Raw genomic sequence first — 24553 nt, 5'->3', positions numbered from 1 at the left:
GGATAGAGGCGCCACTCGGGGCACGGCGCGGGGTTATCGGCAGCCGCACTCAGTTGCCACCATGTTGGGCACGTGGTGCGCGCTAATGCGCTCCTCCGACAGGGTAATGAGCAGCTTGCCCGCGTAGGCTGTGGGCACGCAGCAGGGCGGGCGCGCCAGGGTAGCCCCACGGGCCTGCATCTTGAGCAGCAGGACCACGTGGTTACCGTAATGCGGGTTGCGGTCGGACTGTGGCCAGCCGCAGGAGCCCTGGCAGTTGTTGGCCTGGTACGTCTCTGGAATGAGCACTGAGCGCTCCGCACGAAGGTCCACACTCAGCTCTCGAAGCGCGCATGTCCCGTCTGCGGCCCCGGCCCCTGCACTGCGCTGTGCCCGTGCCGGCCCGCTCCACTCCCGCCCACGCCACTCTGTGCGCAGGCCCTGCAGCGCCTTTAGCAGTAGCAGCGCGCGCAGCGGGCCGCCAGGACTGCCCGAGTCCCCCGGGTCCCCAGGGCACAGCTCGAGCAGGCGCGCCAACAGTGGTGGGGCGGTGGGCGGCAGCCCTGGGAGGCCGCGCAGCTCGGCGGCAGCTGCCTGCAGTTCTGTGGCCACGCGGCGTGCCAGGTCTGCTGCCCAGGGCGAGGACACAGGGCCCTGCAGCGACGTGGAGTCGCCCGCAGTGGCAGAGGCAGGTGATAGCATCAACAGGGGCTCCTCGCCGTCAAGCAGGCGCTCCAGTGCCGCAGGGTCCGACAGGTTGACCAGGCCCTGCGGGAAGCCGGCCAGCGCGGCAGGGTCTAGGGCCAGGCGCCGCAGCGAGGCCCGGGCTGGGGGACCCCGCAGCGCTCGTACCAGGCGCGTGAGCGTCTCCAGGAAGGGGTCGGCGCTGGGCGGTGGCTCCTCAAGCTCCCTGGTTGGACTGGAAGGCGAGGGGTCTGGGTGTGAGCTCTAGGCTAAGCTGTCCCCACCTTCCCGCGTCCCTGGCTGGGCCAGCACGCACCTGGGTGAGGGGAAGGGCACAGTATCCTGACGACCCTGCGCGGGCATGGGCATAGGTCCGGACCGCAGCAACAGGAACAGGGCCGGGGTCATCCTCGTGAAGCAGCGGGAGTCCGCCCCGAACAGCAGCGCCTGCAGCTGGGTGGTGCTCAGGGAGGCACCTGAAGGGAAAGCCCTGGGCTAAGTCAGGGGCTGAGGCCCAGGGCACCCGGCCCTGCCCACTCCCTCTCGGTCCCGCCTACCGTCTCCACGGTGCTGCAGGGTTAGGAGGAGACCCCGGCCCTGCCAAGCCCCTGCGGGATGGTCCACGGCCAGCGCTAGGTAACTGGTGTCCCGGGATAGGCAGAGACTCTGAGGGAATAGGGGCTCAGAGGGGCCCAGGATGCGTCGCCACCCCTGCTCTGCCCACTGCCCTTACCACCCCTTCCAGGTTCTAGCGGGGACACCTGGAGCCTTTCCCTGGAGCCAGACGGTTAAAAAAAAAAAACAAAAAACCCTCCTCCCTCGCCTGCTACGGGTGAGGGCTCCTGGGGCTGGGGGAGTGCCCTACACAATCCTAGTACCTGGGTGCCCAGCAGCCCGGCCCCTGTTACAGTGACTTCTGGGCCAGGTCCGGGATACAGCACCAGCAGCGCCAGCTCTGGGGGACTTTGTCCAGGTGGAGGCTCCTGGAACCTCAGCGAGGGCGTTGGCTCCCACGTCACTGCCACCAGGACAACAGGAAAGGGGGACAGCTGAGCACTGAGGCCTGACCCCCTTGTCCAAGCCTGTTCTGCAGGGAGGGAGAGCTCCATGCCACCTGGGAGCCATAGGCCACTGGTAGGAGTGGTTTGGCACCCGTGAACACCAGGTACAGGACCTTGTCAGGGCAGAGGTGGGAAGACTGACAGGGTGGGTGGGTGGAGCTGCTGCCTGTCATCTCTGAAATTTTGAGGTCTGTGGTTTTGGGGATCTCCTGGCTGGAGGTCCACATGTCCCCTGGGCAGCCCCGCAGTATATCTGAGGTCAGTGGCCCCTGGGAACAGGCCTCTTACTCCAGGCTTCATGCTATGTGGGAGGGGTACTTCTCCCCTGGACATTTGGGATTGCTGGCCCCACCCCCACTGGCTCCTTCCCAGAGTGGGGGCCTTCCCAGGAACTGCAGGAGGGGTGGTCTGGGAGTGGGGCATTTACTGGGGACTTCTAGTCCCAGACACAGCAAAGACAAGGGCACACACCTCCCAGGCTGCAGAGCCCCCAGCCCAAGGAAGCAGGGCCATAGGTCTCACTCAACCTGCCCAGGAGGCCAGGGAGGGGCCTGGGATCTTACTTGGGAGCATGGTCATCATGTAACAGAATGGTGACTGGGGACCACAGCAGGGTGCCCTGCCCAGTCTCAGCCATGGGCCCCCACGTACCTTCCTCCAGGTGCAGGACCACCAGCTGCTGCCCACGTGGCTCCCCCAGCCACGCTTGAAGTGACTGAAGAGGGGGCAAGGCAGTGTGCTCATGGCTGGGGGTGCAGACCCCAAAGGTGGCCAGGTCATGAGGCCCCCAGTGGGCCTGATGCAGGGTCTCCAGGAAGGCCTGCTCATAGCCCCTTAGGGCTCCCACCACCGGCAGGGGGGTGCTGCTGCCGTTGCCACTTCCACCCAGCGTCACCAGACACAGGGAGTCTTGCTGGCTACTTGGAGGCCAGACCCGGGGGTCTGGCCAGTCCCAGTCTTGGTGGAAGATGAGACCCCTGGTGCCTGCATGGGGCTCCCCAGGTAAAGCCTCTTCTCTGGGGGTCCCAGCCCTCAGCAGGGTCCCCCACAGCAGGAGGACCAGCCGAGAGAGAGGTGCAACCCACATCCTGGGAACTGTGAGGGACTGGGCCACCCTGCTTATATGGGCAAACCCAGGGTGTTTGTGCTGGAAGACAGCCCCTATCACCTCCCAGAACATGACCTTGGGTGCCCATGCCTGAGCCCCACTGCAAGCCTGGGCCTTCTCAAAGCCCCTTCTGTTCCAGCCCAGCTGCCTATCTGCTTCCCACCAGTGATAGAAAGTATGGCCTGTGACCAATGTGTCCAACTGTCCTTGAGGTTTTCCCTCTGCAGACAGGAGTGGGAATGTGAGCAGGGAGTGACCAGCGCAGATGGGCCAAACATCAACAGCTGTGGATTTGGGCCTGGAGGAGGGCAGAGGGGTAGAACACCTCCCTGAGGATGCCTGGGATCCAAATGGTACCAGGTGGGTGGTCTCCAGACACAGCTGGGGCTCCCTGAGTCTTCTGCTCACTCACTCTGCCCCTGGGGAACCAAGGGGCCACAGGAGCACGGGTGTCTCGGCCTGGAGACACCAAGGACAGAGAGCATCCTCTGCTTTGCTCTCCTCCCACAAGATGAACCCCAGGCCCACGGCTAGCTGGCTGGCTGGCAGGGCCTATCATTCACCCTACAGTCTCTGGGGCACAGCTGACACATTTGGCCACCTACCAGTGTTCTGGTGAGCCAGTGTCTCCCAGCCTGACCTGAACCACTCCCAAACATGGTGGAGGGGCTGCCAGAGTGCCTTGCCCACCCACAGACACAGCAGTACAACTAGGTGCCTGGGGCAGCTGTTTAATGAGCTCCGGGGAGACAGCACAGTCCCATACAAAAACACCAAATTTTGACAGGGAAAAGACAGGAAAGCATGGAAGTAAACTTGCAGGGAGAGGGGGCAGCTTCTCAGTTGGCTGGGGGAGGGGGTGGAATGTTTCCAGGGCCCTCCGAAGGCAGTGGAGGCCTCAGCATTGGGGGCATGGGAGCTGGGGGGTGGACCCCGGGATTGGAGGGGTGAACCCCAGGAGGCTGGGGATGGACCCCAGGAGCTGGAGGATGAACTCCAGGAGGAGGGGGGTGGACCCCAGGAGGCTGGGGGTGGATCCCAGGGGCTGGGGGGTGGACCCCTGGGGCTTGTGGGTGGACCGAAGCAGCTGGTGGGTGCACCCCTGGGGCCTGGGGGTGGACTCCAGCAGATGGGGGAGGGTGGACGCCTGGGGCTGCAGGATGGACTCCTGGAGCTGGTGGGTGAACCCCAGGAGCAGGGGGATGGACTCCAGATGATGGTGGGTGGACCACCGGTGCTGGGGGATGGACCCCGGGAGCTGGAGGATGGACCCCAGATGTTGGTGGGTGGACCACTGGTGCTGGCGGGTGGACGCCAGGAGCTGGCGGAGGCAGCTGGGGAGGGCCTGGGGGCCCTGAGGGCGTAGGCCCACTGGGCGGCATGGGGGGCAGAGGCAGGCCTCCTGGCGGAGGCGGAGGCAACGACTCAGGCAGCGGTGGCCGTGGAGGCAAACCATTCATCAGTGGGGGTGGCGGTCTCTTCACTCCAGGAGGCCCAGCGGGCAGACTGGGCGGGGCAGGAGGCTTTTCCATCTTAAAGTGGAACTGAAGGAAGAACTGGAAAGAAACAAAATCTGAGCGGAGCCCCCGGGGCTTTGGGTGGAGAGAGGGCAGCCAACAAAAGGTCCTGGAGTTGCCTGGACCTAGAGTGACTTACCTGCTTGGTCTCCCGGTTCCAGTGAGTCCAAAACTTGCCCTCAGCTTTGTCAATCTCCCTGCTCGGCACCTGTGAAGGGGAGAGGGAGGGAACAAAGATGGGCCTTAGGGACCCCCAGGGACTGCCTGCCCCTCAGTGTTAGAGCAGACCCAGTGGGGGAGGACTTTGTGAGGGGATAGGGCTTGGTTCGGGGGTACCAGACATGGCTTACATTCTAGCTCTGCTGCTTAGGGACCCTGTCACCCTGAGGAAGTCACAGTATGTGCTATTTTGTTCACCAGTATCTTCCCAGGCACAGGACACAGTCAAGGAATCCCCAACTAGCCCGGCATAGAGGCATGTCGCTGCTGGATACGCGGGGGCCCCACTCTTAGTGGACGCCTCCTCAGGATGCCCTCTCCCACCCCAGAGACAAGGCCCTATTGGGAAGGGCACTGCTAGGGTGGGCTGTGCAAGCTACCTTGAAGGCAATGGTCTCATAGGGCTCGGCAGCCATCAGCAGGTACTGCCAGCGGCGGTCCGGGGGCTCAATCCTTTGCTCATAGGCAGACATGAAGCGGTGGCGTGGCATGATGCCATCAGCGATCTCAGGATAGTCGATCTGGGGGGACACAGCTAAGTGGCAGCACTGCTTTCTAGGAGGCCCTCCCATCATGACTGGGCCCTGGGCCTCATCTCACCTGGAAGAGGAGGCTCTGCTGGCCCATCTCTGTGTCCCTCTGCTTGGTCACTGCAACACAGGAGGGTCTCAGGTCCAGGCCAGCTTGTCACCCTCCCAAACCTCAGGACCCCAGGTAGGCCACCTGGCTGTAGGGCACCAGAGGCCTGGGAGGGGTCTGTGCTGTAGGTACCACCTGCCTGAGACCATACAGGTGGTGGCTGGAGAATGGCCCTGTTACCCTGAACGGGGGCCTAGAACAGCACTGAACAGGAACTGACAAGAGGAGGCAACAGGTGTGGGGGGCAAGCAAGGCATCTACCCCTGCCTCCAGGAGAGGGCGCCCTCTGCATTAGAGCCCTGTGGCTTCCATGCTGCTCTCTGCACAGCTCAGGGGCACGTCAAACCCCCTCACAAGCCTTCCGGTTTCTCCCTCTCCACTCATGACAGACATCAACGGCCAATCACAGCCAAAGGGCCTTTGGTGGGCCCACGAGCTGTTGTAGCCCTGGTTCACAAGTAGGCCTGCCCCAGGGCCTCTGCACACTATGTCCTGTCTGCAATGCCAGTCACACACAGTTCTCTATGTTCCAACTGGGTCACGTAACTGGCTTTCTGAGTCAGGTAACGCAGAGCCCTCTTCCCCACTAACACGCACCTGTATCCTCCCACCCCACTTTCTCTTCAGGTTAAGAGGAGCCAGGACCCAGTTCCAGGCTCACAGGAGGGGGGTATACCAGGCGTGCTGCCCTTCACACACGTCCTCATCTTCACTAGGAACGCAAAGAACCACTAGCTCCCACAACACCCTGACAGGCACACAGGGACATGGTGTCCACATGGTCATGTCTGGGAAAGTGCATACTGGGAAGGTGGGGCCCAGGTGGGGGGAGTGGTCCCTGAGAGCAGTGAGAGGTATGGGCAAGTGAAGGCCAGTGTGCATATGGCTCAGGGACGGGTCTGGGGTCCTGGCCAAAAGGTTCACCCCTGCCTGTGCCAGTTGTGGGCCAGCCTACCTCCAGACAGACTTACCTTTGTAGCCTGGGCGGCCAATCTTCACAAACTTCTTTACTTCCACCTTGACCTTCTCTGGCGCCGGCTGGGCAGGGGCCTCCTTGGCCTCCTTGGCTGCTCGCCGGGCCCTGCAGGCAGGATGGACACAGCACTGCAGTCCCTTCTCTCTCTCTCTCTCTCTCTCTCTCTCTCTCTCTCTCTCTCTCTCTCTCTCTCTCTCTCTCTCTCTCTCACACACACACACACACACACACACACACACACACACACACACACACACACACACACGCCAAGGCCACAGTCCCAGGTGCTGGGAGCCATCCTGCCCCCGCATTGACCTTGGAGAGCTTCTGCTAAGTGAGGGAGTTGGGGAGTAGGGGTCAGATGAAGGGCCTGGGGTGTGAATGGAAATGGGTGGGACAGGCATGGGCACCTTTCTCTTTTTGTCACATTTCCCCCGTCCCTTACTAGGGAGCCTTCTGAGAACCCCCACCTCTTCACTTACAGAACTCTCACTCTTGCCAGGTAAGGAGCACGTCCTGTTCCTCCCCTCACACCCAGACAGCCCCACCCACCACCACGCTGGGCAGGGCTCAATGCCCTGACCCCAGGCCGGGCTGTCCCCACCACCTCTGCATCATCCTCTGGCATGGCTCAGAGATGTCAGAGAAGTGCCAGCTCCTGACCTGGGACCTGAGGCTTTGAGCTGAGTGTAGGGGTGACATACTCACAAGTTGGTCTGGTGCTTTTTCCCCTGGGTGTGTGCGAGGTAGCTCCCCTAGAGTGGGAAGGGACACAGTTTAAGACACAGTGAGCAGGGATGGGGACTGGACGCCCCTCGACCAGGCCTGCTCTCCCTTCTTCCTGCTGGGAGCAGGACCCACTGTCCAGAGCGCAGAAGGGAGACCCTGGCATACGGACTGTTCGAGGCTGCGCTGTCCGTGGCTGTGTGTTCAACACCGTGGGGAAAGGACAAACAGGGCCTGCTCGTTGCTGCATGGTGAGCCCAATGTGAGCACCTGTCAGACTTTTGTACGGACGATGTCATGGTCGTTAAAGGAAATGGACTGCAGCCACACCACTGGGCCTCGGAACCCAACACCGAATGCTCTGGGGCGTGCCCCATGCTCACAGATGCATATCTGTACAACAGTGGTATTAAAGAAAAACGGACAAGCAGCAAATCCACAGCACTGGTGGCCTCCAGCGGGGCTGGGCATACAGGATGAAGGCCGGGGACAGAGGGGGCTCGGCCTTCATTTGGAGTAACCTCCTAGAAAGATGCATTTGAAGTTGTGCTCAGTGAAGAAGTGGTCAGGAATGAGTGGCAGGCCCTTATCGGAGCACCTTCGCCCTTGGCCATGTTCTGAGTGACATGTCAGGTTAACAAGACAAGAGCCTGGAGGATGGGTGGGAGCAGCGCATCCTGCCAGAGAGGCTTTCTGCAGGGACAGGAGGGGACGTGCAAAGAGCAGACACTGAAAACCCACCTCATTGTTGTGGAGCGTCAGGCACAGCTTGCATTCATATGAGCCCAGGTGGTTCTTCATGAAATAAGGGTCCTGGGAAAGAGGCAGTCCATCAGAGCAAGGAGGGTGGAATCATGTGGCCCTGCCTGACGGGAACAGTGCTTGAGAAGCAGGGCTGTCCCCTGGCTGTTGAGGGGTGGCTGCTGTCCTCTGGGGCAGGTGTTCTGGGGCTGAGGATTAGAAGAAGCCTGGGGCTGGCTCAGCAGGAGCCTGTTAGGGCAGTACTGCAGCACCACCTGAGTCCACTCAGCAGAGGTAGGGCTAACTTTGTACCTGCAACAAGCTCCTGGGTGGGGGGTGACACTGCTGGTCCCTGGACCCCACTCTGAGCAGCAGAGGTCTCTGGGGAGTCCCTGGCCCTACACTGGTAGCAGTTTTGGATCTGGAAGGATGCAGGGCCCAACGAGCACTGTGGGTCATCCATCTCCTGGGCCAGGCAGGGATCTGGCCACAACCCCCATCAGCCTTCCAAGTGTGCACTGGACAGGTGACTTTGCATAAGCTGGGGCATATCAGGGCAGTGTTGCTGACCACAGGCACAAAGCGGACTCATGGGGTTCAAATCCTAAATCGACCACCCAGGGACTGTGTCATCTTTGACAATGACCCCCCCCACCCCCCAACTGTTTCTTCATCTGGAATAATGGGGACAGTAACAGAACCAATATCCCAAGTGAGGCCTCTGATGAGCTTTGCGGTGCCTGGCACATGCAAGGGCCCCACACACCTCAGGGGGTTTCAACGTCTCAGGTGAACCATACACTGATTGCTCGGCTCTCACCTGGGCCATTCTGCCCCAGGGGCCACTGGGAGAAATCTGGGGACATCTGTGGTCATCACAATTGGGGGTACTCCTGGCACTGGGGAGCAGGGATGCTGCTCGACACACCACAGTGCCCAGGACGGCCCCCACAGACTTGCTGACCAATGTCAGCAGTGCCCAAGGGGAGAACTGGTCTACTGATAGCCCTGTGTGGCTGTGGCTGAACTAAAATGCGGCCCTTCACTGCCTACGGCTGGAGTGATATCAATTCATGTGATACCATCATGGCTGGCCCCACTGGAGATTTTCCACGCCACTAGTAGATTAATGAAGAGTAGGCAAGGCCCAGAGAGCCAGGCAGCTGCTCCACAGCACAGGTGCACACGTCTGGAATGTGGCTCCAGGGTGAGAGGCAGGCTGTGGGAAACCCTCCTGGCCCCACCTCACCTTGTTGATGTCGATGGTCTCAAGGGCCAACTGCCTGAGGCGCTCCCTGCGGTCACGGTTGCTCTCGGAAGAGGAGGCCACGCCCCCACTCCCAGTCTTGCCCCCAGGGCGATGCTGGAAGTCCATGGTGAGGGCCTTGGAGCTCTATCAGACTGGGGAGAAACCTGCTGGCAGCCAAGGAAGAGGCGGTGAGCCGAGGAAGTGGCAGCTGTCACTGGGACCTCCCTGGACCTGGGGTATTCAAGCCTGGGAGAAGGAGTTTTCAAAGCAGGCAAGGGAGAAGACAACCACACGCTCACTTTCCTTTCTCACCCCTCACTCCTGCCACCCCACCCCCATTCCCAAGCCTCATCTAAAAACCCCCAAGAGACCAATCTTCATTCTTCCCGGGACTGGAACAAGCCCAGTTCCTTCCGAAATGGCCAGAACAAGCTCTTAAATCGCTAGTGGCCAGCTGGTGCTGAGAAACCTGAATGGCTCAGGGAAATCCAAACCCAAGCAAATACCCGTATTTTGCCGTGTACAATGTGCACTGTTTTGCCCAAATTTTTGAGGGAAAAATAAGGATGCCCATTATACGTGGGTAGTACTAGTTCCATATCTATATAAATGTTTTTAATTCTTTTATTTATGCTTCTGCATTAAAAGTGTAACTCTAGAAAAGAATAATAGCCATATATGAAATAATACCCCGGAATACAGTAATTGGTTTTCTTTCTGATCTTAAATAAATAAAAAATTGAGGTAAAACATTAAAATGAAACAACTTTTTCCCCGAAAAGTCAGGGCAAAAAACATGGGTGTGCATTATACACAGCAAAACACGGTACTTAATTGCTCACCAAGTTAAAAGTGAAAATAAGTAACTATCAGAAACCAAGGTTCCTGCCCTGGCTGGTGTAGCTCAGTGGATTGAGCATGGGCTGCAGACCAGAGGGTCGCCGGTTCGATTCCCGGTCAGGGCGCGTGCCTGGGTTGCGGGCCAGGTCCTGACAGGCAACCACACTTGTTGGTGTTTCTCTCCCTCTGTTTCTCTCTCCCTCCCCCTCTTTCTAAAAATAAAATAAATAAAACCTAAAAAAAAAAAAGAAACCAAGGTTCCTCATAGCCTACATCATCCCTCCCCTGGCAGAACCCTACTCCGAACAACACCCTGCCAGTAAGGTCCCTGCCGCAGAATCCTCAGCTCCCCTGGGAAATCAGTTTTATATTCAGCAGAACTAGAATGAGGGACCTCTCAGGTGAGAGAGGCAGGCACGACTGCAGGTGAGGGCCAGGGTGGAGAAGGAGAGTCCACCAAAACCTGCCTACTGACCCAGCCAGGAGGCCCCCAGCCTGGGGGGGACTTCAGGAGACATTTCTGGGGAGGGACCACCAGGGCAAAGTAAAGTATTCGCAGACATTAAGAGTTGAAGGATCCTCCCTGCCCGGAAGAAAACACCAGCTCCTCGCCAGGCCCACTGAGCTGTGAGACCCACAAGACAAGAAGGACGGCCCTCCCACGAGGAGCCGGTAACTTCACATAGTAGACACACAGAAGTCCCAATGCACCCAACGAGAGAGAAAGCCCATGGGAGCCTCCGTATAAGATGACAACATCCTCCTTAATCACCGGAGAGGGTCCTGTACCACGAAACTACAACGGGAGCTCTGACAGGTGTGGCTCAGTGGTTGGACGTTGTCCCGCAAAGCAAAAAAAAGGCCCAGACTCTATTGTCAGGACACCTGCCTGGGTTTGTGGGTTCAGTCCCCAGTCAAGGCGCATGTGAGAGGCAACTGACTGATGTTTCTTTCCCTCCCTTCCCTTCTCTCTTATGAATTTATGACTTATATTAATACATAAAATCTTTTTTTTTTTTTTTTAAAGAAACTAGAACAGGATGCCAAAGGGCAGCCTGGCGAACAAACCCTTGGGAAGTAGAGACAGGATGGATGATCCAGACAACTGAATACAAACGCGTTGAGGTGAGCGTCAAAGAAATCCGCCTTGGCCAGGTATTGTTGGTAGAGCACTGTTCCCATGCGCCAAGGTTGTGGGTTCATTCACCCGTCAGGGCCCATACAAGAATCAACCAATGAGTGCATCAGTAAGTGGAAAAACAAAGCGATGTTTTTCTCTCTTTAAAAAGATTTTATTGACTTATTTATTTTTAGAGAGAGGAGAAGGGAGGGAGAAAGAGAGGGAGAGAAACATCTATTGGTTGCCTCTCATGCACCCCCAACAGGGACCTGGCCTGTACCCAGGTATGTGCCCTGACCAGGAATCGAACCAGCAACCTTTTGGTTTGCACGATGACACCCGATCCACTGAACTATACCAGTCATGGCTCTCACTCTCTTTAAAAATCAGTCAAGAGCCCTGGCTGGTGTGGCTCAGTGGATTGAGTGCCGGCCTGCGAACCAAAGGGTCGCTGGTTGGATTTCTAGTCAGGGCACATGCCTGGGTTGCAGGCCAGGTCCCCAGTAGGGGGCGCACAAGAGGCAACCACACATTGACGTTTCCCTCTCTAAAAATAAATAAATAAAATCGCAAAAACAAAACAAAACAAAACAAAAACAGAAGCCAACTTAGGAGAGCACTAACATAAAGTTCTAGGGCAACTGCTCCGCTGTAAGCAACCAGAACAAAGCAGAGCAGGAGAATGCCAGTGTCTGGGAGAAATGTTCCCATGGGAGAAAGAAAAAAAAAAGTATTGATTCGTTTAAACCCGTGGAAAAATACAACCTATCGCTCTGTGAGGTGCTGGAGCTTTGAGGAGAAAAAAAATAGTACAGGAAAAGCAACACAGATAGACATGCTACTTGCCTTAACAGGGAATCTTACTTTCAGTCTCAGAAAACAGAACTGATTTAACTAATGCTCCTGACAGAAGCACATCCAGTACGGACGGAGGATGTAGTTGGAGCGGGAGGGTGGGAGGCAGAAATAAGACCTCATCAATCACAGCAGGAACTCAGCAAGCCGCGCCTAAAAGCGGCACATCCAGAAAAAATCGCTATTTACAAAGGATCGGCTTTAATCATTGAGCAGAAGCGGCCTCTGGGGCCAAAAGGGAGCAGGGATGAGTGACAGCTTTTTATGGGGGGGGGGGGGACCCAACAAAAACCAAAAAACAAAACTTTTATCTTTTTATCTGCTTAAAACTGGCAAACAGGCTATTATCAGTAGCTTCTCTCGCTCGTTCTGCGTTGCCAAGTCCAGGCATCAAAGTGACCCGTGGGCAAGTCATTTAATAACCTCGGGGCTTTGCTGGCGAAATGCGGCCAGCTAACGGGCTCTGGTAGCCTTCGGCGCGGTGTTGGGCTCTCTGTCCTCAGGACCTTAATTATTACTCAGTTGGCCTGGAACCGGTAACTACCGTTGCTCCCATTCCCGGTATAGAAACAGGCTCAGCGGAATCATGTGACTTCCGGACCGCAGAGCCAGTCAACTAATGGACGCAATGAGTGGTCGCAGAGGTCCTCAGTTAACCGGAAGGCGCCATGTGAGCTGGACCCCGACTCGATCTCAGCGGGTCATTGGAAAGTTTCAGGAGGGCGGGACTGGGGTGGACGCCGGGGACACAGGCCCGATATTCCTCAATAGTGGGTGACGGAGCCGTGCGTCCTCAGCCCGCGCTGCAATCTCCCCTCGCCCACCTTCGCTCCCTTTCAGAGAACTCCTGGATCTGGGCTCTCCGCTCTTGCTTCTCTCCTTACCTGCAACCGAGGCCGCGATTCCGTCGCGTTTCAGCCACCACCGCCACTACCACTACGTCCAGCGCGCTTGCGCCGCGGGCTAAGGAAGTACTTCCGGAGGTAAACCGGGCGGGACCTCCCACGTGCGCATGTTCGACCCGCCCAGAGGCGGGAACAAGACATTGGAGGCGCGTGGGAGGGGCGCGCGCGGCTGAAAGATGCAAGCAGGACTACGAAGTAGGCATGTCCACCAGGCTCTCCAAACAAGCTCTCGGTCGGTTTAAGGCGCCCGAGGACAGCGCTTGCAGGAGGGAAGGCTGCGACTCCCCTCCCCCTCTTGTTCCTATTTCAGTAAAGTGCGTTATCAGTCGTAGGGGCGCTTTGTTTCACCCCGGGTCCAACTTATTGCATATAATGACCACCGGTTTCGCCCGCTCTACTCTGGGTGAGACCCACGGACTCTTGCTCTACTGTCAGTCACCAGCCAGGAGCCCCACGAACCCTAGCTCTACTCTGTCCCTGTGGCCCCTGGCCGGTGATTGAAAGGATGAGGGGGTCGGGGACCGCGCAGGCGCAATAGCTTCGGGAGCGCTTCCGGGAAAGCGCCATGGAAATTTTTTGGTGTGAGCGGAGACGGTGGCTGGGAGGTCGCTGCCCGCCCTCCGCGTTCTGGGGCTTGGGGCACCATGCGCTACAACGAGAAGGAGCTGCAGGCGTTGTCCCGGCAGCCGGCCGACTTGGCGGCGGAGCTGGGCATGCGGGGCCCCAAGAAGGGCAGCGGTGAGCTGGGCAGGGGCTGGGGACTGGGCAGGTGGGGCTGCGGGTTGGATCGGCGTGGGCGGTCGCCGAGCCTGCGCGAGCCCGCCCTGTGTCCACAGTGGTGAAGCGGAGGCTGGTGAAGCTGGTGGTCAATTTCCTCTTCTACTTCCGGACCGACGAGGCCGAGGTAGGGCGGCAGGGAGGCGGGCCCCGGGCTGCGGTCGGGGGGCTAGGGTCGCGGGGAGGCCCGCCCATCCGGCCCGTCTGCCTCCCAGCCCATCGGAGCCCTGCTGCTGGAGCACTGCAGAATCACCCATGAAGAGCCCACCGGCTTCTCTATCAGTGAGTGCGGGATTTGGGGAATAGGCAGGAGGTGACCCCAGCTCTGCTCTGCCCCTCCCCAGAAACAAAGTCCGCCGTCCCTGGCTGACTTGGGTTTCTTCTTGTGGGGCAGGCTGTGCGCACCTGTCCCAGCCACTTCCTGTCACTGCCAAGGCCACCAGGATTGTCACTCCAGGTTGGCAAGCACTGTCCTTTTAGGGTGCTTCCACCTGAGAGGGTCGAGTCTGTAGAGGAAGGAGGGGCTTGTAGTTTCTTGTAATGGCCTTAACTCGGTGCCACACACTGTGGGGCTTCAACAGCAAAAACTTACTTGTTTTCGAACTTCTGCCAGTGCTGGAGGGCAGAAGTTCGAGGTTGGGGAGTCGGCAGGACTGGTTCCTTCTGAGGGAGGATCTGTGCCATGCTCTCCCAGTTTCTGGAGATCTTTGGCAATCTTTAGCGCTTCTTGGCTTGTAGAAGCATCTCTTTCATCTCTGCCTCCATAGTCCTGTGGCCTTTTCCCTGTTTGTCTATGCCCAAGTTTATCCTTTTTGTAAGTACACCAATTTTATTATTAGGAGTCCACTCCACTCCAGTGTGACCTTACCTTTACACCTGTAACTACCTGTATCCATACAGGCCCTACTGTTAGTTTTCAGATACTAAGTTTTGAACACACCCTTTTGGGGGATACAATTCAATCCACAGCTGGTGAGAAGCAACAACCCCAAGCTGGGGCTGGAGGAGGGGGCAGTTGCGGACAGTGGCAGTAGGAAGCTAACACCTGTGGCCAGCGTGGGTGGAGGTGAGAGTGAGCAGGGAGAAACTGGGGCCCCTTCCTCTGCAGGCTTCATCGAGGATCCGGAGAGGAAGTACCACTTTGAGTGCTGCAGCGAGGAGCAGTGTCAGGAGTGGATGGGGGCTCTGCGTCGAGCCAGGTGGGATGTGGGGTGTGGGGTAGCCTGGGGCAGGGGCAGGGGCAGAGCCAAGCCCTATAAGCACAGGCCACTTCCTTCCCCAGCTACGAGTTCATGCGCAGGAGCGTCATTTTCTACAGGAATGAAATCCAGAAGATGACTGGCAAGGTGTGCACAGGGCACGGGAAGTGGGGGGTTGCTCCTGGGCCAGGGCTCATGCTACCCATTTACCATACAGGACCCCTTGGAACAGTTTGGCATATCGGAGGAGGCCCGGTTCCAGCTGAGTGGCTTGAAGGCATGAGTCTAGGGTTGGGCTAGGGCTCCTCAGCTTGACTCACTGAGGCCTGAAGGAGCCCTCCCCACCCTCACCAGGCCCTGGGTTTCCTGGCCAAATCTGGATTTTTGGAGTGAGGTGTTTCGTCTTAAAGACTTCAATAACCCAAGGCTGGTGAGGGTGGGCAGAGGCTGTGCCTTGGGACCCATCAGACTAGTCCAGCACCTCTCAGTGCCACATGCTGCTGCTAGGGGACGAGTGTCTACTTCCAGGAGCTGTGCCTGGCTTCTGGGTCTCGTCCATTGAGGGCCTGGTGGATGCCTGAGGCCGTCGCAGCTCTCTTGCCCTGTGCAGGCTGAATGTATGAGGCTCAATAAAGCTGTGAAGGGCGTGGGGGCTGCGCCTCCTGGACTGCTGTGAATTTTGCTGAGGGCCAGGACCCAGCCAACACCTCTGGACAGAGCTGGAAGCTTCTGCCCTCAAGCTGGCATGCTTGTTCTGTCCAAATAAAGGTACCTCTTTTCCACATGAGGTCAGTGCTGCAATGAATGCAAAGAAGGATGTCTGTCCACCACAGGCTGGCAGAGCTGGTTCTTGAGGGAAGTGAGGCTCCTGGGAACAGAAGTCCTCTCCAGGCTGAGGTTTAAGTGCCTGGGAGGAGGAGGCTGGGCTGCCCAAGTTGAGGGGAGGAGACCCACAACCTAGACCCTAGAAAAGCAGGGAGTGCTGGGAACCCTGCTCACAGGCCTTGAGGGAGAATGAGGGTGGTGGTGAAGGGATCCTCAGATGGCCCATGATCCCACCTCTAGTCACTGGCCTCCCCCTTAAGTGCAGGTGGGGGACCTTGGAAAGGGTTTGGTTTTAGTTCCTCAAAAGGACCATCCTTGGGTGGGGGGAGGTGGGTGCTGACCTAGTCAGATGTAATCCTTCCAGGGGCTAGGCCTCCCAGAGGTGGGCACTCCCTCTGCTGTATGACCATCCTACCCACGCGGGGCCCTCAATTCCGTAAGGTCTCAGCATGTGGTAACCAGGGAGAAATGCCAGCAGACCAGGTTCAAGTGAAAACAAACATTTTATTACAGTCTAGAGATGGAAATCAGAGTGCAGTGGGGTTTCCTTAGGGAAAGAGGGTCAAGCCAGCAACCCAAAGGGATGGGCCACATCAGCGACCCCAACTGAAACATGGTCCACCAGAATGACAAAGCAGGGCCAGTCTGAATAACAGTCAAGGTCATTGACACACGAGACACAAGCCACACAAGCTGGCGTGGATGGACCATGTAAATGGGAATGACAGGGTGGTGGGGAAATGAAGTCTCCTGCGACGGCACGGATAAATAAAGGGGCAAGTGTGTCTTAAATAATCACAAGTCAGAAATGGAAGGGAAGGCTGGCTCCTCCTGACTGGGAGGGTGTTCTGAATTAGATTTTCCTGAGCAAAGTGCCTTCACAGCCCTGGGCTTCTCTGAAGTTGCTCACAGTCAGGGCAGCACCAGGTCTCTGCCCAGAGAGACTAGAACTCGCTCCCCACGGTGGCGGCGGCGCAGCGGGGTCATTCATGTGGCCTTCCCTCCTGTGGCTGCCTTTGCTGCCAACAGCAGCCATTCGATCTCACAGTCAGGAGGGCTGGGGGATGGGCCCAGAAAGGAGACCACAGTGTTAACCAGCAGAACCCAGCTCTGCCTGCTGTTGGGCAGACTTGGTTACCGTGTGGGGAGCACAGACATGGCACATCAGTAGTTAAGTCCTACACAGTGGTGCACAGTCACCATGAAGTGATGCAGTGTTGAGTACAGGATTGTTTGGTTCCAGACCGGGGACTTGCCACCTGCTGTGACTTTTCCTACTGTTAGCCCTGCAGCTTTTTAGGGATCCCTGTGTTCCCAACATAGAGAAGAGTGCTACCCTGTGCTGGGGATGGGGTTGTGGGATACGGGGTGAGCACAGCACCTTCATGTGCCAAAAGCACAGACCTGGAGTTAAGGGAGCCAGGGCAGCAGTTACAGGACAGCCAGTTATGAAAACCTGTCCAAGCACCATCTTAAGCCTCAACTATTGTTCTGGGCCAGGCATCACCCCAGGGCAAGCAGGAGGCAGGGCTCTACCAGGACCCACCTGAGGAAATGAGGTCAATAGCTAACCCTGCTCTGCACCTTTTTGGGCCTGTGTTCCACAAGATCACTGCCCACCCTCCAAAAAGGCCAGCTCCAGCCCTGCCCCCAAGGATCAGGGGCCAGGTCTGGCCTGTGGTAGCGACCCTCCCAAGCAGGCAGAGGGCCCCTGGCAACCACATCTGGAGGGATGGGCTGTACTGGCCAGGCTGGGGAAAGCGGGAGCTTGAGGCTTTGAGTTCCCATGTTCCTTGGCAGTGCCACATCATGGGGACAAGCACCAGAGTGGCCAGGGCTCTGACTGAACTCACCCAGGCTGGAGTAACCCCCTCCCAGCGTCGAGGCCCCCCTACCAGCCAGGACCTTTGGCTGAATGCCCTTCAAGAGGACTGAAGGCTTCTGGAAACACCCTTTCAGGGACAAAGCACAAACATTGCTTGACTGAAAGACCCAGGACTGGTTGAGACTGCAGTGCTGGAAGGACCCAAAACCCTTTGGCAACCTCTGGAAGCATCCAAACAACTCTCCTGCCTTCCCGCAAAGCCAGCCTTTGCCCTCGATCACCCAGGTGCATTCTTTCCCAAGCACCACGGAGACTGCTCCAGTGTGAGGGACTGAAGGGCCACGGAGCAGCAGCATGGACTGACCAGGGGGATGTGGAGCGCTCTGGCCCTGGGCCAACGCCACTTGTGTACACTTGAATAAATAAAAAGGTTTTCCTCCTCACTTTTCTTCCTTTTTTTTTTTTTTTTAAAGTTTACTGTGCATTAATACCATCTAAAAATAAATGAAGTCAAGTCTATGAAATTTATAAATTTTCATCACATCTCTATAAAATACTGTCACTTGTCAGCGTGACTCTTTTCTGTACAGACACACCAGGCACCCACGGCTAAGCTGCCCCACAACCCGGCCAGCGCTCCCGGACTGCACAAGCCCAAGACAGTACAGACATACAGATAAAGCACTTGCTCCCCACAGCCCCACATTGGAGTCAAGTACCAGACCTGCCCCACGAGCACCACTCACAGCAGCCCTCCTTTGAGCAGCATCTGGAGGCCACCCACTGGCCCTTCCTATGCCAAAGGTGCCATCCCGGGGACCAGGGCTGACGATCTGGCTGGAGCATTCACAGTGATGGGGTGGGGGAGAGGGCCTTTTCCGAGGGGCATTAAAAACCAAGGGAACCACCCTCGACCAGGAGACAGGCGTGCCTTTGGTATGGGAAAGTGTGGGGATGACAGGGCAGGCGCATCAAGGGCTGGTTTTGGCGTTGGTCAACCTCGAGTCAGCACCAAGAGAACGTGGAGACGGCGAGGCCTGGCGACGAGATAGCACCGGGCCCGGCTATTGGCATCTCCGCTGGCGGGCCAGACCGTTGGGTCGATGTCTTTATATAGATCCTCTCATATATAGTATTTACATTTCTTAATAGGTTGCCTTTATGACTTCCATGGAATAAGTCAAAATTGTTTATACTTTTTAAAAAACGATAAATACTTTATCTAAAACTATCGACAGTAAGCTGGAGACAGGCCCAGCATCTCCCGCAGGTCTGCGCAGCGTGGACTCACAGCAGAGCCTTGTCCTCGGTCTGTCCAGCCATCATCTGGTTGGCCACCAGCCTCATGGCCCACCTGTCCTTGCACAGGTCTCGAGGTTGAGGTAGAAATCCTAGTTACCTGCAGATACCGGCGCAGGAGGAAAGGCAGCACAGTGTTAGTGTCTCACTCAGAGAAGCCCACACATCCCCGGGCTGGGAACCAAAGCCTACAGACGGATGGAAGGAACTTGGTCATTGCAGACACCATTATGCCACGCCCCTGGCACAGTCAGAGGCAGGAGGTCACCATCCCAAGGCCCTCCATGGGGCACTGTGTCCCAGCCTCCCCTCCTCCCTGGCAGCCTTAGAACTGAGACCCTCCCTGGTCACCACATGCCAGCTCATGGAAAGGGGGGGTGCTGCACCTGTGGACAGCCCCACTGACAGGCCTGCATGCCCTGGAAGTGAGGTCCTCCCTGTCCAGTCTGGGGAGACCATCTGTGATGGGCCCAGGATAGGATGGAAAGCAGCTGTCCACTGTGGGTCAGGACAGGGAGACTGACACCCAGATGCTTCCACGTACACACCTCTGACCTCTTCAAGCCAGTGCCAGCCACAGTGCCTACTCTGACAGCATGAGGCCACTGTGAACTGGAGCCATCCTACCTTCCGGCTTTTCCACCAGGGCCAAGGCATTATCCATCCCCAGATCTGAGCTGCTATTGGAAGGCTGTCAGACTCTCTGTGGCCTTGTCTGTTTCCACTTAAACACAGGCAGACAGCCAAGTACAGCAGGTAGACCTCCTACCTCACTCCTGGTGCCCAGTTAGCCCCCAACTTTTACCCGCAGTACTCATCTCATCGGCCGCAGACTTGCCCAGGAGGGTGCTTTGCCCCACCAGCGGTGGCTGGGTCAGCTGCTCTAGGGGCCCAGCTAATGCCCTCACAGCAAAAGAGCAGATGGCCTCCCCGAAGGCCTCACAGCCACCTTCCTCAGCCCATTCCAAAAGTCCGATCCTTCCTACTCTTCTGACGCCACAATGCCTGCCAAAATGCATGGGCCCGATTCCTTGGAGGCCAGTGGAGTACTGACCACCTGCCCAGGGAGCCCTTCCTGTGGCCGCACCCTGCTTATCCCATTTATCCACTGGCCTCTGGTGCATGTGGGTTGGGGTCTGCAGGCAGGGACCTCTAATTAAGTAGCTCAACACACAACCACAATCTTCTGAAAGCCTGCTAAATACCAGGGGCCTCAAGCACATGGAATTTTTCTAAAACCATGAAGTACATTAAATGAAACAAGCTGAAGAGAGGCCCAAGAGCGGGCAAATGGCAACACTGAGACCCAGAGCTGCCCCCATGGCCCCACATTGGGGCTGCCTGTCCCTGACTGCTACAGACATACAACCGGCATGCAGCAGCAAGATGGACCTGGGCTGTATGGGCTAGGCCGGTGGTCCCATCCCTGTAGGACTTAATGCAGTCCCCTGCCCACCCAGCCTGTAGGACCTCCCTGATCTGCTGCCTCCTTGGGCTGGAGCACTGTGGGACCTGGTGGGAAGGTCCGAAGTGCACGGAGGTCACACCCTCCCAAGCTTGGGTGGTGCTCAGGCTGCACACAGAGGCTGATATGCATGGCTGCCATCGTCTCCCTTCCCGCCCTGTGCTTATTTTTCCTTGGCGCCTCTCAGAACCAACAGTCCCAGGCCCCTCTGCAGAGCCGTGGGCTCATCCTCTCTCTGTGGAAAAAAGGACAGGTGAGTTTCTTGTACGGGCCACCTGGTTGGGCTCTAGCCTTACCTTACAGAACAGAACGGCTAGCTAACCAAGGTCTTTATCGCGGCTTAACCCCCGCAAGGCGCGCGGCATAAGGAGGCGGCATGCCAAGGGAAACCCACATGGCGGATGGCCCCGTGGAGCTGGCCTGCGGGATCATGGGCGAGGCCTGGGCCAGGGCCAGCCCTGGCAGGGACTGGTGGTGCACCATGAAAGAGGGGCGGGAGACCTTGTGTGGGAGGGAGGCGAGCTTGATGGACAGAGAGGCGTTAGCAGGAGGCAGAGAAGCGGCAGAGGAAGCAGATAAGAAAGCTTGGTTAGACGAGAGGGGCGCAAGTTTCTGTAGGACCACGGGCTCAGAGTTAGCAGGGAGCATCACGGGAGTAGGAGGCAAGGCGACGTTAGGAGGGGGAGGCTCGTGGAGTGCTGGTGGCCCTGCAGGGGGACGACCCATGGGCAGAGGAGGCTGGGGTGGGGGCTGCCTCGTCTCCACAGAGGACAGGGCCTGAAAGGAAGAGGCGGGGGTACTGGCCACCGCCTGCATGGGGGTTAAGCTCAGCGTGGTGCTGCGACAAGCAGCCCCGCTGCCGAAACTGGCTCCAAACGGATGAGTGGAGGAGGAAGGCACCGCGTGGTTAAAGATACCTGCAAACAGGAGAGAAAAACTCAGCTTCAACAGGCGGGCATTCTCCAGGCAAGCGAAGAGACACACGCAAAAAAAGGGAAGCAGACAGCAGCCGCAGCTCTGAGTGCACGCAGGTGCAGGGACAAAGCAGCAGGCAGCAGGAGTGCAGGTGGCCAGGTAAGACTTACCTGCAGGATGGCCCTGGGCCACACCCCCCTCAGCATGCCCTCCTGGGCTCCCAGCTGTGAGCATCTCACCCACCTATGCCCAGCAAGGAGCCACCTGTGAGGTCTGGGACCACAGAGGGCCCAACCCCGTGGCTCCACTCCACCCTACACAGTCACAGTGCAGTAGGCGCTGTGGCTACTCTCTTCCCAATGCCAGTTCCCAAAGCTGCCCAGAGCCCACAGGCTGTTTCAGATCTGACAGTGACCTCCATGGGGAGACAGAAAAACCCTAGTCACGGCGCCAGCTCTCTTGAAGGTATGAGACACTGTCACAACTGGAGAGCCTGACGGGCCAACTCACGCGTGAGTGCTCTGCCCGTGTGACAGTCACATCTGAGTTTCATGAAAAGGAACGAGGTGGCGGGTGCAAAGTGGACACAAAGAGACACACGAGGACAGCCTCTCACCCCTTAGAGGGCTCTGGAAGGGAACCTGTAAAGCAGTTGTAATTAAACCCAGTGGTCCAGGAGGCCTTGGCAATGGCTTGGCATCTCAAACCCCACAGCAGGTCCCGTGGGACCAGAGTCAGACAGGAGAGTCGCACTTCTGCCTACCTCCAACTGCACCGCCTGCCACACCAGAGGAAAAGCTGCCCATGGCATGCGAGTTGGTCAGTCTTGTTGCAGCTGATGAGACGTGCACTAGGCCAGCGGCAGCCGGCACAGAGCTGAACAAGGACTGCAGCACAGACGAGCCTAGGTTGGCCTGCAGGGACATAGGGCCCAAGGCAAACTGCGGGCCAGGTGCGAAAGTGCCCAGGAAGGGCCGGTGTGTCTGGGAGGAGGGGGCTGTGCCACCTGCTGAGGACACTGCCGTGGTGAGGCCTGGACCGCTGAGGAGGCCCCCAGTAGGCACGGCAGCAGCGGAAATGAAGAGATTGTGGCCATTCTTGAAGTCAGGCTCACGGTCCCGGCCCTTGCCCACCTTGCCATGCGACGAGGCCTTGTCTGAGGGTGTGCACATGGGCAGGCCCACCTCTGCCTCCCTGCCCTTGACCCCCTCGCCCTTTGGGCCACCCAATACATCCAGCTGCCTCTTGTTCACAAAGGGGCCAGGCTCTGCGCTGCCCTCCTTGCCCCTAGGGGCGGAAAAGCTCAGGGGAGCACCCAGGCTGGCCACCTCAGGGGCCTTGTGGGAGAGAGAAGCACCATCGCTGAAGCTGTGTAAACTGAGGTCGGCAGCCAGGCCCCCACTGAAGGCAAAGCCGTTGGGAGGGTTGCTGACGGGACTCAGCCCGCCAGTCCCTGACAGTGCACCCGGGAAGCTCTTCCTGGGGTGGGCGGCCAACTTGGCATCAACCGAGCCAAGCTCCTCTAGGGCGGGCCGGAAAGCAAACAGGGAGTTCTGGCTCAGAGCGGAGCTGGCCTGTAGTGGGCTGTCGGCAGCCTTGGCCAGGCTGAGGTCGGCGATGGGCGAGAAGGTGGACTTCCACTTGCTGCTGTTGATGGGCTCGCTGGAGGGCATCGGCTTCCTTCCTATCAGACTGCCACCTGACGAGGAGAGGCAGGGGCTGAGGCCTGGGTGCTTCTGAGTGGCCAAGTGGGGCAGGAGCAAAGTCTCCGAGGGGGTCTGGGAGGGAGCTGCATGGGCTCAGACCACCATAGCTTAGAATGATGCCCTTCCACCCAGAAAAGGTTGGCCTTGTGTGTGGTTAGAGTGGGACTACAGGAGAAGGTAAAGACAAAAGGCTTCTGTGGGAGGGAGGGCAAGTTGGGGGGGGAGGGGAGTCAACATAAATCAGACTCTGGCCATTTAGCCAGGAAGGAAACAGGTCCGCTACCCATGCAACTGAGGATGTGGCACCTGGCAGCACCGAGACTGGCCTGTGGTGGGGATGGCCTTCCTGGCACACTGTGCTCAGGAAAGCCTGTGCAAAACTGATGGGCATGTCACCTAGCACTGGGGACTCATGCAATGGAGCACTGTTACTCACCATTTTCTAAGGTTTTCGGAGGAGATTTGCTTTCTAAGGAGATAGTTGCAATTTTTCTCTCAATTCTATCAAGAAAAAAAAAAGATGACTGTTTGAAATCCCTGTGCATGCTAGGAGCTGTATGTGTACTCAATCACCCAGGGAGGTCGGGCAGCAGTAGACGCACAGCCCACCTGCCCGCAGACCTCCTTCGAGGAGGACCCATGACTGCCAGGCAGACCCTAATGCCCCTCACACCCGTGCTGTGGCCCCATTGCTGGCACGATGCTGTTCCTTGTGTGGGGACGGAGCTGAGGGCTCAGCCGCTACAGAGGAACAGGGACTTCACTTCCCCAAATACAGAGACACACATAAGTCCCAAATGGAACCGTCTCTCAAGCTGTGTAGAACTCCGGTACTTGCTGTGGTGTACTGTGTCATGTATACTATGTCGTGCATGGAACATGTAGGATGTCATATGCTGCAGCAATTTGGAACTTGTAGCAGCACCGAACTATGAAGTGTGCATTCCATGTGTTACTGTATTATGGCCTACCTCCAAGGTCAGTGTGACCTCCTGAGACACAGAACTTCCGAAAGAATTTGGGAACTAGTAAGATGGAAGTGCCTGAGACAGAGAAGAGCACCTGAGTGCAACTTCTGAGAACGTAATGTATACATACAGAAGAAGAGCCAAATGAAGTAACTTTGACGAGACATCAAGAGCACAGGCAACAAAAGAGAACAGGTAAATGGAACTTTGTCAAAATTTAGCACTTTCATGCTTCGAAGGACACGGGCAAGCAAGTAAAGAGACAACCCAGGGAGAGAGAGGACACTGTCACACCAGGTACCTGATAAGGGATCACTATCCAAAATAAAGAACTCTCTCACTCAACAAAGGACACCTAATTAAAGGCGGGGCCAAGGACCCTGAACAGACAACCAACGAGCATAAGAGAAGATGCTGCAACATCACTAGTTCTCAGGGAGATGAAAGGACCAGGATGAGACACGACTTCGCAACCATTAGAAGGACTATTATATTAAGAATGAAATTAGACAGTAACAAGTGCTGGTGAGCACATGGGGAAACTGGAGCCTGAGGGAGTGGTTGGTGGAAACAGACAATGGAGCAGTGGCTGTGGAAAACAGGATGGCGGGTCCTCACAAAATTAAACACAGAATGACCATGTGACCCAGCAATTCCACTTCGTATGAGGTAAACTGCGACAAGTGAAAAATATGCATATGACTGTTCAAGCAGCACCACTCACAATAGCTAAAATCTGGAAGAAATCCCATTGTTCCCAGACAGATAAATGGACAAACACAATGTGGTCCATCCACACCGTAATATTACTCAGGCTGAAAGAGGAAGCACATTCTGACACCTGCTACGATGTGGATGCACCTTGAGGACAGTGCGCTCAGTGCCATGAGTCCTAGAGCAGTCAGTCATGGAGACAGAGAGTAAATGGTGGGTGGCAGGGGCTGGGGGACGGGGG

At 57.3% G+C, this 24553-nt stretch overlaps 4 protein-coding genes across 12 annotated transcripts in view; 1 reads left to right on the top strand and 3 right to left on the bottom strand.

The window, feature by feature from the left end:
• Nucleotides 1-33: 33 nt before the first annotated feature.
• On the bottom strand, nucleotides 34-2811 carry AMH (anti-Mullerian hormone). Its single transcript, XM_024568681.2, has 5 exons — nucleotides 2376-2811; nucleotides 1542-1681; nucleotides 1221-1329; nucleotides 980-1139; nucleotides 34-898 (listed from the first exon to the last, which is right to left on the bottom strand). Exons 1-5 carry the CDS (start codon nucleotides 2809-2811, stop codon nucleotides 34-36), a joined length of 1710 nt encoding a protein of 569 aa, XP_024424449.2.
• A 736-nt stretch (nucleotides 2812-3547) lies between these two features.
• Nucleotides 3548-12685, bottom strand: SF3A2 (splicing factor 3a subunit 2). Of its 3 annotated transcripts, none has more exons than XM_024569180.3 (9): nucleotides 12599-12685; nucleotides 8900-9066; nucleotides 7651-7722; nucleotides 6892-6938; nucleotides 6179-6288; nucleotides 5169-5218; nucleotides 4949-5089; nucleotides 4489-4557; nucleotides 3548-4388 (listed from the first exon to the last, which is right to left on the bottom strand). In XM_024569180.3, exons 2-9 carry the CDS (start codon nucleotides 9023-9025, stop codon nucleotides 3672-3674), a joined length of 1332 nt encoding a protein of 443 aa, XP_024424948.1. In that variant the 5' UTR covers nucleotides 9026-9066; nucleotides 12599-12685; the 3' UTR covers nucleotides 3548-3671. The 3 variants fall into 3 exon arrangements, with proteins under 3 accessions (XP_024424948.1, XP_024424950.1, XP_024424947.1); XM_024569182.3 differs by having other exon boundaries at nucleotides 8900-9063; nucleotides 12599-12683; XM_024569179.2 differs by having other exon boundaries at nucleotides 8900-9145; nucleotides 12599-12667.
• Nucleotides 12686-12818: 133 nt separating this feature from the next.
• PLEKHJ1 (pleckstrin homology domain containing J1) lies at nucleotides 12819-17717 on the top strand. Of its 3 annotated transcripts, none has more exons than XM_053911880.2 (6): nucleotides 12819-13357; nucleotides 13456-13523; nucleotides 13612-13678; nucleotides 14505-14595; nucleotides 14679-14742; nucleotides 17221-17717. In XM_053911880.2, the coding sequence occupies exons 1-6, from the start codon at nucleotides 13264-13266 to the stop codon at nucleotides 17353-17355; spliced, it is 519 nt and encodes a 172-aa protein (XP_053767855.1). In that variant the 5' UTR covers nucleotides 12819-13263; the 3' UTR covers nucleotides 17356-17717. The 3 variants fall into 3 exon arrangements, with proteins under 3 accessions (XP_053767855.1, XP_053767856.1, XP_053767857.1); XM_053911881.2 differs by lacking the exon at nucleotides 17221-17717 and adding an exon at nucleotides 14813-15396; XM_053911882.2 differs by lacking the exon at nucleotides 14679-14742 and having other exon boundaries at nucleotides 17221-17355.
• DOT1L (DOT1 like histone lysine methyltransferase) overlaps nucleotides 15905-24553 on the bottom strand; it is a 57868-nt gene continuing 49219 nt past the window's right edge. For 4 of the 5 annotated variants that reach the window (XM_045202748.3, XM_024568581.4, XM_024568582.4 and 1 more), the window contains 3 exons: nucleotides 23067-23131; nucleotides 21688-22623; nucleotides 15905-18644 (listed from right to left, as the gene is read on the bottom strand). In XM_045202748.3, the coding sequence (XP_045058683.2) occupies nucleotides 18637-18644; nucleotides 21688-22623; nucleotides 23067-23131 (1009 nt within the window). In that variant the 3' untranslated portion in view covers nucleotides 15905-18636. Of the gene's footprint in view, nucleotides 20927-21687; nucleotides 22624-23066; nucleotides 23132-24553 lie in introns of all 5 variants that reach the window. The other variant, XM_053911879.2, reaches the window with a different exon arrangement.

The sequence above is a fragment of the Desmodus rotundus genome, chromosome 9 (assembly GCF_022682495.2).
Source record: "Desmodus rotundus isolate HL8 chromosome 9, HLdesRot8A.1, whole genome shotgun sequence".
NCBI lineage: Eukaryota > Metazoa > Chordata > Mammalia > Chiroptera > Phyllostomidae > Desmodus > Desmodus rotundus.
This window is presented reverse-complemented; position numbering and strand designations above follow the sequence as displayed.

Coding starts and splice junctions, on each gene's coding strand:
- AMH (XM_024568681.2), bottom strand. CDS start 2,811: ATGTGGGTTGCACCTCTCTCTCGGCTGGTCCTCCTGCTGTGGGGGACC. Junction 1,330..1,541: donor CCGGGCTGCTGGGCACCCAG/GTACTAGGATTG, acceptor CTATTCCCTCAG/AGTCTCTGCCTATCCCGGGA. Junction 1,140..1,220: donor CCTGCAGCACCGTGGAGACG/GTAGGCGGGACC, acceptor CTTTCCCTTCAG/GTGCCTCCCTGAGCACCACC.
- SF3A2 (XM_024569180.3), bottom strand. CDS start 9,025: ATGGACTTCCAGCATCGCCCTGGGGGCAAGACTGGGAGTGGGGGCGTG. Junction 5,219..6,178: donor TGGCCGCCCAGGCTACAAAG/GTAAGTCTGTCT, acceptor CCTGTGTTGCAG/TGACCAAGCAGAGGGACACA. Junction 5,090..5,168: donor AGCAGAGCCTCCTCTTCCAG/GTGAGATGAGGC, acceptor GTGTCCCCCCAG/ATCGACTATCCTGAGATCGC.
- PLEKHJ1 (XM_053911880.2), top strand. CDS start 13,264: ATGCGCTACAACGAGAAGGAGCTGCAGGCGTTGTCCCGGCAGCCGGCC. Junction 13,679..14,504: donor GCCCACCGGCTTCTCTATCA/GTGAGTGCGGGA, acceptor CTTCCTCTGCAG/GCTTCATCGAGGATCCGGAG. Junction 14,596..14,678: donor GGGGCTCTGCGTCGAGCCAG/GTGGGATGTGGG, acceptor TTCCTTCCCCAG/CTACGAGTTCATGCGCAGGA.